This window comes from Schistosoma mansoni, chromosome 1 (genome assembly GCF_000237925.1).
Source record: "Schistosoma mansoni strain Puerto Rico chromosome 1, complete genome".
Lineage (NCBI taxonomy): Eukaryota > Metazoa > Platyhelminthes > Trematoda > Strigeidida > Schistosomatidae > Schistosoma > Schistosoma mansoni.
This window is the reverse complement of record NC_031495.1, coordinates 42,128,341-42,141,244: the sequence shown is the minus strand read 5'-3', so window position 1 is coordinate 42,141,244 and position 12,904 is coordinate 42,128,341. Positions and strand designations below refer to the sequence as shown.

At 34.3% G+C, this 12,904-nt stretch overlaps 1 protein-coding gene across 1 annotated transcript in view; it reads left to right on the top strand.

The window, feature by feature from the left end:
* Nucleotides 1-496: 496 nt before the first annotated feature.
* Smp_144600 (putative guanine-nucleotide-exchange-factor) overlaps nt 497-12,904 on the top strand; it is a gene marked incomplete at its 5' end in the record, with an annotated part of 59,119 nt that continues 46,711 nt past the window's right edge. Inside the window, 3 exons of the mRNA XM_018794474.1 lie at nt 497-595; nt 1,751-1,974; nt 11,965-12,223. Of these exons, the coding sequence (XP_018648884.1) occupies nt 497-595; nt 1,751-1,974; nt 11,965-12,223 (582 nt within the window). The remainder of the gene's footprint in view (nt 596-1,750; nt 1,975-11,964; nt 12,224-12,904) is intronic.

Here is a 12,904-nt window from a genome sequence, read left to right as displayed (position 1 = left end):
GAATGACATGGCTCAAAATCGTTTGCAATGGCGAAGGTGTATCCACTCTTTGTGTTCTCTCAAATTCTAATCTTCTGAATTATTTGTGTCCTTTTCCTTTTTCTCTTCCCAAATTTATTTCACTGTATTATACTCCTTGAATAACATCTTCAAACCCTTATCTTTCACATAATACTTATACTCTTACTACTTCTACCAATATGGGATTTGAATCGACAACTTCATCTCTGTGCTAATGTGGTATGGCAACTCGAAATGATGTACGTACGTACGAAGTTCTACTTTGTAACTGACTGACTGAATATGTAGTTGCTGGTAATTAACATTCTGTTTTTTGATTTCTTCGTAACAACATGTTGATTTTCTGTGTTAAGGAATTCCTCGTCGGCGTGCGAATTCTGCTGAACCCAGGACAAATTATTTTGTACAGAAACTCTCCAAATTGGTTTCAAATGAAAGCAACCTTCAAAATACCTCTTATCTCAAGGATTTTAACATGAACCACAAGTTGTCTATACAGCAGTCGAAGTTCACTAATCCCTTTGCTCATCTCGGTTTTCGGAAAAAAAGGAAGAAGACTGCTAAAGTCAAAGTTGTATGTAATATTTCTTTCATAGGTTGTATATTGTTTTCCACAAGGTCTTTGATTTTGCCACTCATCCACTCAATATCATTATTATTGCAAATAATCTCATCATGGATTGATGGAAATGTGGAAAAGCTGCCGAGCACTCAAGACCGAAACCTAGGACATCTTGGGTCATATCAGTATACTAAAAGTTTGATTTATTCATCACATGATACCCATCTAGTTTATAGTTAGGGAGAGATATTACTTAAATAAAGCTAATAATCGTCAGAAATCTTTAGAACAACAGGAAAACTTAATGGTTGAGCGTAAGACTGATAGTTGGTAATAAATACCTTCGTCTGGAAGATTGAAAAACAATCAAACAACCTGTCGATCATTTACCTTGAAATGTTAACATAACATAATAACTCCAGTTGCCTGGTAATTACCGGAATGATAACAAATAAGAATAAAATGAAAGGTATAATAGCGAAAAATTCGTCCCTACCTCGTGCCGAAATTTCACGTTTGGACAAGTAAGTCCTTCGGTAGACGAAATTTTATTAAGTTCAGGAGTCGCAGTTGTGGTGCCGATGTGTATTTTTCTGACATAATCTTTAGTTCAGAGATGAGTTCTGGGGTGCTGAGCGTTATTTAGAACAGTAATCGGTTTATTTCTAATCTGATAATAATTATTTTTGATTTTTGCCAGTGGCTTATATACTGACGTTCGTATGCAAACGTTTGGCAATTAAAAGTTGGGCACTTTCTTATGCATTGGTACAGGCTAGGAAGAACTACATCATCCCGTTACTTTGCTGTGTTGTGTGTTCTATGCTTTCCTTGTCGTGGTATGATTTCATTCATGAAGTCTTTGTATTCTGCTACTGATTATGGTAGTTCACGAAAATTGTAAAATCACATTTCGGAAACTTAATTTTGGTTGTTTATGTTTCGAAGTCCGTACAACAGAGTCTCATGATCATTCCAATTAACTGTGTAAAACAACATACCATTACCACTCATTTCCTAAATCTATTAGTCTATGATGTTTTAAATTCCTTGCAAGACTGCTAATCAATAAACCCCTTTAAGAAACAAAACACATATTGGTACTTGCAAGCAGTCTTGATACTGATTCTAATTCTATCTACGAGTTGTATTTCTTTTTTTTATAAGCCACCATTGGATTTTTCTCAGTCATATACTGAGTTGATTGTGGAACTTGCCTACACATCAAACTTAACACGTCAAGTTATTCGACCGTTTAATCGTTGTCATTTGATAAGTCAATTGACTGAATGTGCACGCTTGATTCGTGGACGTATCGCATCTGGTGCTGCATGTATCCAGCTTCCTTTACTAGCCGATTGCAAAAAGAATGAACAACGTATGAGCGACAAGTGAGTATCGTTTACTGTTGAGGAAAGGAAACGTTTGAAGTCTTTCTCCATTTCCAAATTATACTAATTGATTGCTAGTTAATAAACACTGCTGCTCACTCTTCAGTTCTATTATACACTCAGTCAAGCGACTAAAATCTCAATATACTTTGCTTAAGTCCATCAGAGTATCATTTTCTTCTCAGCTAAGGTATCCTTGCTTAGGACTTCCTACACATCGCTTTCTGCAACACATTATTTAACAGACTGAGACAGTTTTCTTACTGCGTTATTGTTTAATCGGAATGTAAATCTGTTGTATCCCCTGGCGAATTATGAATCATAAATCTGAGGTCCATTTATGGACAAATGTAATACGCCTATTCCTATTGGATAGTTGTTAAATGAGTAACCTAAATCTGATGTCTATTTATGGACAAATATAATATGCCTATTCCCTATTGGATAGTTGTTAAATAAGTGACCTAATTGTTCCGTGTTCCTCGTATCATAACCTTTGTTTTGACCTTGGAACTATTATTATTGATTACTTTCTCCCTAGCTACAGCCACATTGGCCAATTACTGTACAAATGTTATTTTTCTATTTTTGGTATATTTTGGTCTGTTTGGTTAGTATATATAACCCAGTATGCTTGTGAATAATGATTCATATTTCCGAGGCTGTTATTTGTGTTCTGGACTCAACTGGCTGGGCTAGGCAGATAGCAGGGCCGATACGCAATCAAGACTGCTCGTACAATTTCAAGTATCATTTGCCTCCGATCAATAAATTCATTTAACAGACTGAGACAGTTTTCTTACTGCGTTATTGTTTAATCGGAATGTAAATCTACTAATTTTATTATAAGAGCATAAAAGTAATGCTCATTTTATAGCTTATGGAGATCAGAGAGTAATAGGCTCATTGATCTTTATGTTTACCATTCTTAAGCAAAAATATGCAGTACCTAATTAACACTTAGCTAAATATCCACAGTGTTTAGCTTTCCATATTCCTTGGGGTATTGTTAGCATCAAGTCTCAGCTCTTGAATTCCAACCGTTGAAAATTATTAGATATTAAACACTGTTTTTTTTCGTTGATAGGTACAAGCAAATGAACCTATGATAAAACCAAAAACCGTTTAGTTCTTTTATGGAATTAGACTCTAAACCATTGAACATGGTACCGTTTTTTGTAATTTACATTATTAGTTTAGTCATACTTCTTTGAAAAGCACAAAATAAGATGAGCTACTCATTAAACACATCATTAATTAATGGTTTCTTTCAATACAGTGATTAGAGGTCGAAAAGGTTTTCTTATTGATTAAAGTTTTTTTGATTGTTAGCCCGAAATGTGTGCATTATTTTCGCAGATAGAAAAAGAAGAATCTGTGTCGAAACTTACCATTTTAATACTTGGTCACCTTTAGACAAAATCTTTACATATATTAGCAATTTGAATATGTTGAAGATTTAGTCAAATGCTTAATGATCACTAACAATTAAAATAATCTACAAAATTACACAACTTTTGGCATTATGGTTATATCATGAGTTTATTATAGTATTTGTCAGATGACTGTTAATTTGCTTCACTTTCATACGAAAAATATTCATTGGTATTCGCTTTTAGTCTTATTGAATCGTGATCATTCTTATTGCTTATTAAAAAAATTTTTCTGTTGGGACACAGTCATGAGGATGCGACTTATATTTACTTGTACTACCATGAAGATTTATCTCTTGATAAGGTACCTTGCGATAATGTCATATTTTCTAGTTAATGGAGAAGTTCCAACTTCTTGGAAAAAAAGGCATGATTAGTTTTAGAGGGCAACTCATCAAATTTATGCATTTAGATACTACTGGTGTATATATGAGGTACATAAGAAACTCTCTGATATGAATAGCAAAGTCTTATTATGATGGACAATAAACTAAAATAGCGAAACATGAACAGATTACCTATATCATTGATATCACTCTTCTCTATTTCCTATATCTTTCTCATAAACAGAAGTATATATATTTAAGTTTGCTATCGAGTGAGTGAATAAAATACGCTTTATCGTTTGAATCTTATTAGTTGTTGTCAGAACCTACTTTATATAGTTACACTCATCATTCTCTATTGATCTTCTAGTATGTAGACTTATGTATTGTAGGGATTATTAAGACGTTGTGCCGTTCATGACTTAGTACAGCTGTTTTTATATTTGTTTAAATTCAATCCCATTAACAAATTAATGAAATGATTGCTGTTTTTAAAACCCGAACCTCAAGTGGCACCCATATGATGAATACTTCTGTGAAAAATTATCTTGGCCTAAGAGGTTATTTAATCTACCCTTGAAACTCTCTTTAGTTAAGGAACTAATGTAAATTTTCTAACTAGACGTAGCCATGAGCGGATACTCGTACAAATAAAAATGGAGTGTTTGGTTAGACTATAATCTTCTCTCCAGATTGTAACATATAACGTATACTTATTTTATTTTTTAAACACATAAATATTGGTACAAAGGGGCACCAGATATATATGCGCCACACAAATCTCATTTGATTTGTGTGAGGGCTGTGATACTGCCCAGGCGCCCAAATCGAAGCAGGTGGTTTTCTTAGGGGGCTACACCTTGAGCTCTTAACCTAAAGGTCTGACCCACAGGGCAGTGGAGCATCGTGAGGAGATGCAGTCCCATGGTAGCCGGTGACCAACGGTTGATTCATACGCCATTTGTTCCTTCAGGATACGGGAGCCCATGTGCACCATTGGTTTGGAATCAGGGTTTTCCAACTCCCCTAGGTGGGCGCGCCGTGTCCACCAACCCGGTTATAGCGCCGGACATTCGCTTTTCGTCCTCTCAATTTCGTAAACAACAGCCCCGTCACGAGAAGGCAGTGAGTAGAACTTCCCTGGCAGAGGCTATATACTCGTGGCCATGTGAGAGCACTTCTAAAGGGAGAGCGGACTCTCCCCACTCTCGGCCGTACCAGGGCATTTGGGGGCAGATACATTCGATGGGATAGGTATTAAAAGGGATAATATTCTGTTACATAAATTCAAAATTAAGTTCTATACTTCTTAGCGTGGTATATTAATAATTTGACGACTTTCTTCCTGATTGGTTGTAAAGGCCTCTCTAATTGTCGTTTAATAACTTTTAGATAAATGCAGAAAGTGAATCATTCTGATTTATCACACCAGCCAGGTGATATCATGTTAATAAGTACGTTTGGACAATGTATAAAACAATCAGAAGCAGTGTATATTTGTAATATGGAGTTACGAAGTTTTATTTGATAAGGTTTTTAGCCTTAATTGACAGAGTTTATGTATTAAATCAGTTAGTCAGTCCTAAACAGCATAACACCAGGCACAAATGTCTATCGACTCAAGTAGCCATGCCACGTGAGAAAAGCGAGGTGAAATTCTAAAGATGGAAGCTACAGTAACGGTATCATTGGTAGTAAAATAACTACATAAAGAGAATGGTTTATGAGTTTGGATATTGGGTAGCCTAATACATAGTTTGAAGCTGGGTCACCAAAAACCAGGGATGTTATTCTATAAGTTAGAATTTTCACCACTTTCTCAATATTTGTGTAAGTTGAAGATGTTGCTCAAGCAGTACTATCAGATATAAACTATGGTGCAGGAATTAATAATAAAGTAAGTTTAGGACAGTTTTTGCCAGGTGTGTGCTGGTTTACTACCCCATCTGTATCACCTTCAGTTTGACATGGTAAACTGTTTTACTCTAATAAGACTCGTAATTTAAATTCACAGTAGCCTAGTTTTCAGTGTAATCATTAGGATCATTATGCTTATTATCACTGGAAAAAATTCAATATGTTTCTGAAGATGGAAAATCGATTTTAAAAAACAATTAAAACTGTCTGTTTACTTTTCTTGTTCATTTTGATACTTATTTTGACCTAGTTTACAGCTTTTATCTTCTAGTAGATATCGATCAAACTGAGTAAGATGCTCTAAAATCAAGCGCTTTAAACCTATATCCTTGATTATTTATTCTTACACCGAGTTGGCATGTGTTTCGAATCCTAATTTCTCGACCGTTTAACAAGTATACTAAATGTAGAACATATGACTTTGTGGATTAAAATAAAATCAATAAACCTTCAAAAGATACTCATTTGAATTTCGAATCAATTTTCTACTATATGCTTGGATTCGCGATCATGTTTCACATTAGTCTGTCATGCAGATTTTTCACGCGTGTACTAGTCGAATGCTTTTTCGTCTGCTCTATTTTCTTGAGACTGCTGATTTGAGAATACAATCTTATCGATGCTGACGTCATTTCTGTTAGTGCATTCATTAGTAGAGAAGTTTAGTAACACTTTCTGTTAACTCAATCCTCTGATTGAATAAAAGATAGTTAATTCAGTACATGAATCTTTTTTGTGCTTTATTTCTTCGAAAGATTCAGCGATCTGAAATGTTTTGTCAATATTGTTATTCGGAATCATTCACTAGGACAATTATTCACAACGATCAATGAGAACATGTCGATGATTCAAATATTTTTGATAAACCCAGTTGTTTAAAGTCCCTTAATGAAATCGATCATACTGCCAAATCAGTTGTCCTCTTTCTAGTCTTCAGGCTAATCTCTCTTTACTTCGTCATTCTTGATTTATAAAGCAAGTGTTCGTTGAACAAAATGTCCATCTTTTCATATTTACATCCATCTTCATTTTAGATTGCATATCGGTAACAGAATAAGCAAAGTTTAGTATCTCTAAATTCTTCCTTCAGAAATCATCGTATGTTACTATATGCCTTACTTGACAACTCTAGACACTTGTTATGTAATTATCAGGTCAATTCTATTCTTAAGTTACCTATATGTATTTATGTAAAACTGTCGATAACCAAATAACGTCATGATAAATTTATGCATATCTACTAAATAGGACGGTTTTTGTGGAGATTTCGATCGCAAAACATGGTCACCTAAAGAACCATTAAAACCCAAAGAGCTCTTGATAAATGTTTCATTCTAATTTAAGAGAAGTTGAAAATATCAACCATTAGATTCCATAGCATTGATAGACGATAAAGTGTTCTTTCTGTGGCCTAAAAAAGCTCTGTACGATTCAATATAGCGTCTTAATTGTGGACTGTTTGGTGATCTCGAAAGTTGACAGAAAATCGGTTCAGTTCCATTTGGTTTTCATTGGTTCACTAAGTGACTCCGGTTTATGATGAAAATTATATTAAATTCGTGTATGTTATTCTATCTAGGTTATAAACATTACAACATAACACTAATCATTGAACTTGAAATAGATCTATTTCCTCTATCTCTTACAATGTGGTTTGTATTATTCCAGTTGTGCCATTCGCCCCCAAATGCTCTGTTACGGCCGAGAGTGGGGAGAGTCCGCTCTCCCTTTAGAAGTGCTCTCACATGGCCACGAGTATATAGCCTCTGCCAGGGAAGTTCTACTCACTGCCTTCTCGTGACGGGGCTGTTGTTTACGAAATTGAGAGGACGAAAAGCGAATGTCCGGCGCTATAACCGGGTTGGTGGACACGGCGCGCCCACCTAGGGGAGTTGGAAAACCCTGATTCCAAACCAATGGTGCACATGGGCTCCCGTATCCTGAAGGAACAAATGGCGTATGAATCAACCGTTGGTCACCGGCTACCATGGGACTGCATCTCCTCACGATGCTCCACTGCCCTGTGGGTCAGACCTTTAGGTTAAGAGCTCAAGGTGTAGCCCCCTAAGAAAACCACCTGCTTCGATTTGGGCGCCTGGGCAGTATCACAGCCCTCACACAAATCAAATGAGATTTGTGTGGCGCATATATATCTGGTGCCCCTTTGTACCAATATTTATGTGTTTAAATAAATAAGTTGTGTAATGCATGATTAAAATTAATTCTGGAAAACTATTTCGTTAATTATTATTTTTATCTATTATCCGGTTGGCTGTGTGCTTATCTAGTGTTCTCGCATTACATGTTCATGAATATTTGTTTTGTTTCTTTCATATCCATTACATTTTATACTTTCACTCTATTTGTTTACAAATTTCAGCGAAAATCTATCAACTCCACCGATTTAAATAACCTTATTTTTCATGTGATTACGGACTTTATGTTTCTCAACTCTTTCTATTTTTTTTGTTTTTTGTAGAACTTTCTTAAAAGTAATCAATGTTGATTGCAATTAAACTTTATTTTGGTTTTTTATTGTTGTAAGAATTGATTGAGTTGTTAATGTAAAGGTTATTTTTTACCAGTCATGATTACTTATTTTTTTACCCCTTGTTCGCATAGAGTGAACTTCAATGTGAAAAACATGTATTATTAATGTAAGTACAAGTTCTCTATTCTTCTTAAAGTAGGTATCGTGAAAAAATATCTGCTACTTCTCCTTTATTTATTTTGAAGCTCTCGTCTTATAGTGAAAAGATATTGTGGAATAAAAGTTAGGATCATCTTATTGAAGTGGTTTTAATGATTTGTATACAGTGTTAATTAGCTATTGTTTATTCATAAGAAAAAGCTCGAAATTGACGGTGATTTCTTCCTCCGTTGGATGGAATCTGGTTTGTTCTCTCTCACACTAGAATGTTGCTTGATAGTGTCTGGTCAACGGATCCGAAGTATCTTGTGTAGACAACTGTTGATAAACACCTGTACCTGCTGGATGATGGCTTTCGTAATTCTCCAGGTTTCCGCCCCATAAAGTAGAACTGTCTTAACACTTGTACTGAAAATTCTGACTATGGTTTTGGTTGACAATTGTTTTGAGATCGAGATGTTCTTTAATTGTAGATATGCTGCTCTTACTTTGGCGATCCGTGCCTTCACATCTGCATCAGATCCACTGTCTTCATTAGTGGTGCTGTCCAGATATTTCAAGGTTTTTACATCCTCCAAAGCTTCTCTGTCAATTGTGATTCGATTGGTAGATGTTGTATTGTATCGGAGAATCTTGCTTTTCCCTTTGTGCATATTGAGACCTACTGCTGCTGAGGCTTCTGCTACACTGGTCGTTTTCTCCTGCATTTGTTGTTGCGTGTGTGATAGAAGAGCCAGATCATCTGCGAAGTCTAGATCATCCAGCTGCATCCTAGCTGTCCACTGTATCCCGTGCTTTCCTCCAGATGTTGACATCTTCATGATCCAGTCGATCACCAGGAGAAGGAGAAAGGGTAAAAGTAAGCGACCTCGCCTGACACTGATCTTTACTTCGAACAAGTCAGTGAGTTATCCTCCATGCACGATTTTGCAGTTTAATCCATCATAGAAATTCCGTTTGATGTTGACTATCTTCTCAGGCATGCCGTAGTTTCGAAAAAGCCTCTATGATGTTGTCCTGTCCACACTATCAAATACTTTCTTGTAGTCAATGAAGTTGATGTAGAGTGATGAATTCCATTCGATTGATTGTTCCACAATGATCCGTAGAGTCGCGATATGGTCAGTACATGGTCGACCCTTACAGAATCCAGTTTGTTGGTCTGGAAGTTGAGTGTCGACGGAGTCCTTCATTCTGTTTAACAACACCCTGTTGAAAGCGTTTTCTGGTATTGAGAGAGGAGTGATACCCCTGTAGTTACCATACTTGCTGAGATCGACTTTCTTTGGTATTTTGATCAGAACTCCTTTCCAGTCTGTTGGTACTTGTTCTTCATCCCAAATCTTGTTGATGAGAATGTGGAGTATCCTTGCAGTTGCTGCTACATCTTCTTTCAGTGCTTCTGCTCGAATGTTGTCTGGTCCTGCTACTTTGCCACTCTTGATTTGTCTTATGGCCATGCTGATCGCCTCAAACTAAGACTATACGGCCGTCATGAATTCAACTATTGAAATTAATTCAATCTCTACAAACCCGCATTCTGGTAATCTTAATATTAAACAACTATTTAGTGAAAATTTGATTTTTATAAAATCATTTTTAATGGTTCATATACTTTACTGTTATTGAAATTCAAGACGAAATCAACAAAGTCTTGTTTGAATTTGTTTTTTGCATCCGTTCATCTTCAGTGTTTCTTTCATATTCTTTTTGGTTCTTCGTAATATTTTCTGCTTTTCTCTCATTGTTTGGAAAAGTAGTTTAATAAATAGTGTCAAAAGTATGAATTACTGCTTAAAATTTCTAGTCCTTTTATCTCCAGTATATTTGTTATTACATGATGTCTTTCGTCATAAATTTTAAGCACTTCATTAACATTTGTTAGATGCATGGTCATACGCGTGTGTATGAGTGTGTGGAATCATGTTTGTATTTTCATGTGCACTAATATATGTCGATTGAGACGAGACTGTTTCCCGATGAATGAGGTGATTGTAAACAGGCCTCACGGTAATATACGCAGGTGTTGTCTGTTGATCAATATTAGAGGTGAGATTAGCGTGACGGTGTACAGTATTTCATTTGTTGCATCCATTTTCATGTCACCTAATCTTATCGTTCAATTCTTTATTTGGATTAAAATGTTTGTATGCGCGATCGCTTCTGGACTATCTTTAATACCTGACCTTGATAGTTCAATACTTTCAAATGCCTTTCAACGGCGATGTTGAATATGAATTTGTCATTAGTCATAAAGTACCAGCTAGAGATATATTATGCGGGTGAAGATTACAAAGCGAAAATGAAGGTCATTTTTAACGAAAAAAAAATACACACATTTTATTAGTTTGTTTGTGTCTTCTCTTGCTTTGGCTTGCTTGTTGTGCACGAATCACATGATGTGTATATTACGTTCAGTTGTTCCTTTTTTTGGCAAAAAATAGTGAAGATTAATTAGTACCATACATTTTAATCTAATCAGTCAATCTTATATTATGAATTCATTTTATTAATAAGTTTTGACGACATTTTTCTTGTCTTTTTTTATCTTTCAATGACAATACTTCATGTCAGTAATGAAACAGTTTCACTCTTAAGTAAAATTTGTATTTGTCAAGTCGATATTTCTGGTTACTAAAGTTTAAATACCATTGTTACTGATTGTTTATATGAGTAATTCACATGTTGTCATGTGAAAGTGATTGGCATTTCTAAAATAGTTAATATACATTTGTGTTCATTTCAATCATATTTATTATACATCTTTTTTTAAGTGAGTCACTAGTTTTACAGTTTAACAACATATCCTACTCTCCCACGCTAAAATGCTAAAAGTTTATTCAAAAAGATGAATATCAGTATCTTTTTGATGTTAAATTTTATTCATTGTGTTCTTCATTGAATTATTTTAGGTCATTCGGTTCTTAATACCTTAGTTTAGGCATCTCACACATCTTATAGTATTATCACCTTTCGTCACATCAAATATTTGTCTCAAAACCTCCAATCAGGCTACACTCAGTTACATTGAAGAATGAACGTCATTTGAGTCCTTATAAATCTGTTTACGTCTGTACAACATGATGATACAATGTAATAACCATTTACAGATGGTAAAGCTAGATAAATTACACTAAAATGCATTAAATTATAGATAATAATCCTAACATAGACTATTGAGATAAAGTTAAGTAATTTACTGCCAAAAAGCGCTAGACCTGAATATTCTAATTTTTAATAAGATCCATGTTAAATTATTTGGGATCCAGTATTATCTTTTAAATGAATGAAGCAAACCAAATTTTTAGCAAGTAATAATGAAGTGGAAATCTCTAAATTAAACTTTTTTTTCTCAACTAATATCATGCATTATTATTACAGAAGAAAGTAGATCTGCCTTCACTGTATAATAAAATCATGATGTTAACTAACTAGATTATCAATTCATTTGATTTAGCACATTTGTAAGGTAATTGTCACCCAACCTTTTTCAAATTAAAAGGTCAGCTTTTGGAATTTTTACCTTTTTAACAATTTTTTTGATGAGATAGAACATTTCTTGATCATGCGTTGTTTACAGTTTGTTGATATGGTTATGTATTCTGTTTACTAGCTTTTTTCATATGACTATTTACACTCATTTTCTTTTCTTCTATTGTTAAAGTCGAATGATTATGGTAAAAATTAATCAGTTCAATGAAGCACATGCATTATTTACTGATTGGATTAATAAGCTTTCATCAGCTCCATTTGTAACTAACACATTTAGTCCGACAGTTGTTCAACCTTCTGATGAAGGTAGTCCTACAAATCAACAGATTCTACTATCGAAATCAAATTATTCTATACAGAATGGTAATTTACTACAAGATTTACAATGTGATGGTGAATTGTTATTTTGTCAACTTCAATCATGTGCTTTGGTAAGCAATCTTTTCACATCCAATTCAATACTGGTACTGCTTTATACAGTAAACTTCCTATTATGGAGTTGTTTATTGCCTATGAGAAATTTCTTGTCATGTTTACATTCCTGTATATTGTAACCGATTAAATAATTCTATATAATTGAAATCATGAGTCCATTGAAGCTAGACCACCATAGAAAACCTGGAAGCACTGGATGGTCGTTTCGTCCTATTATGGGACTCCTCAGCATATATATAAGTCTCAAAGCTAAAAAAATCTAAGCTCAAGTTTTAGCATGAATATACTAGGATGGATTTCATATATATTTAAATGATAACTCTTATGATAGTTAAGATGAAATGTAGCTTGAATTACATTGCGATCATTTTACTAGATATCCTCATGAAATATTTAAACTTCTCTTTCGTTAACTTATTGATTAAACAGAAAGACAACTGAAGTTTCTTACATAGAAATAAAGACAAACAAACATACAAATGAGTTTAGTTATCATCAATTAGATTAGCCATTATATAATTACTGTCGATTAATAAGAATAAATTATGTAAATATAACCAAATTAGAAATAATTTGATAATTGTTTCTACCCGAATAATTAATTATCAGTCTGTTTATTACCCTCAAATTTCATTGATTAGTTAATACAACATGTAAACGCTTCGTAAAGCTTTATC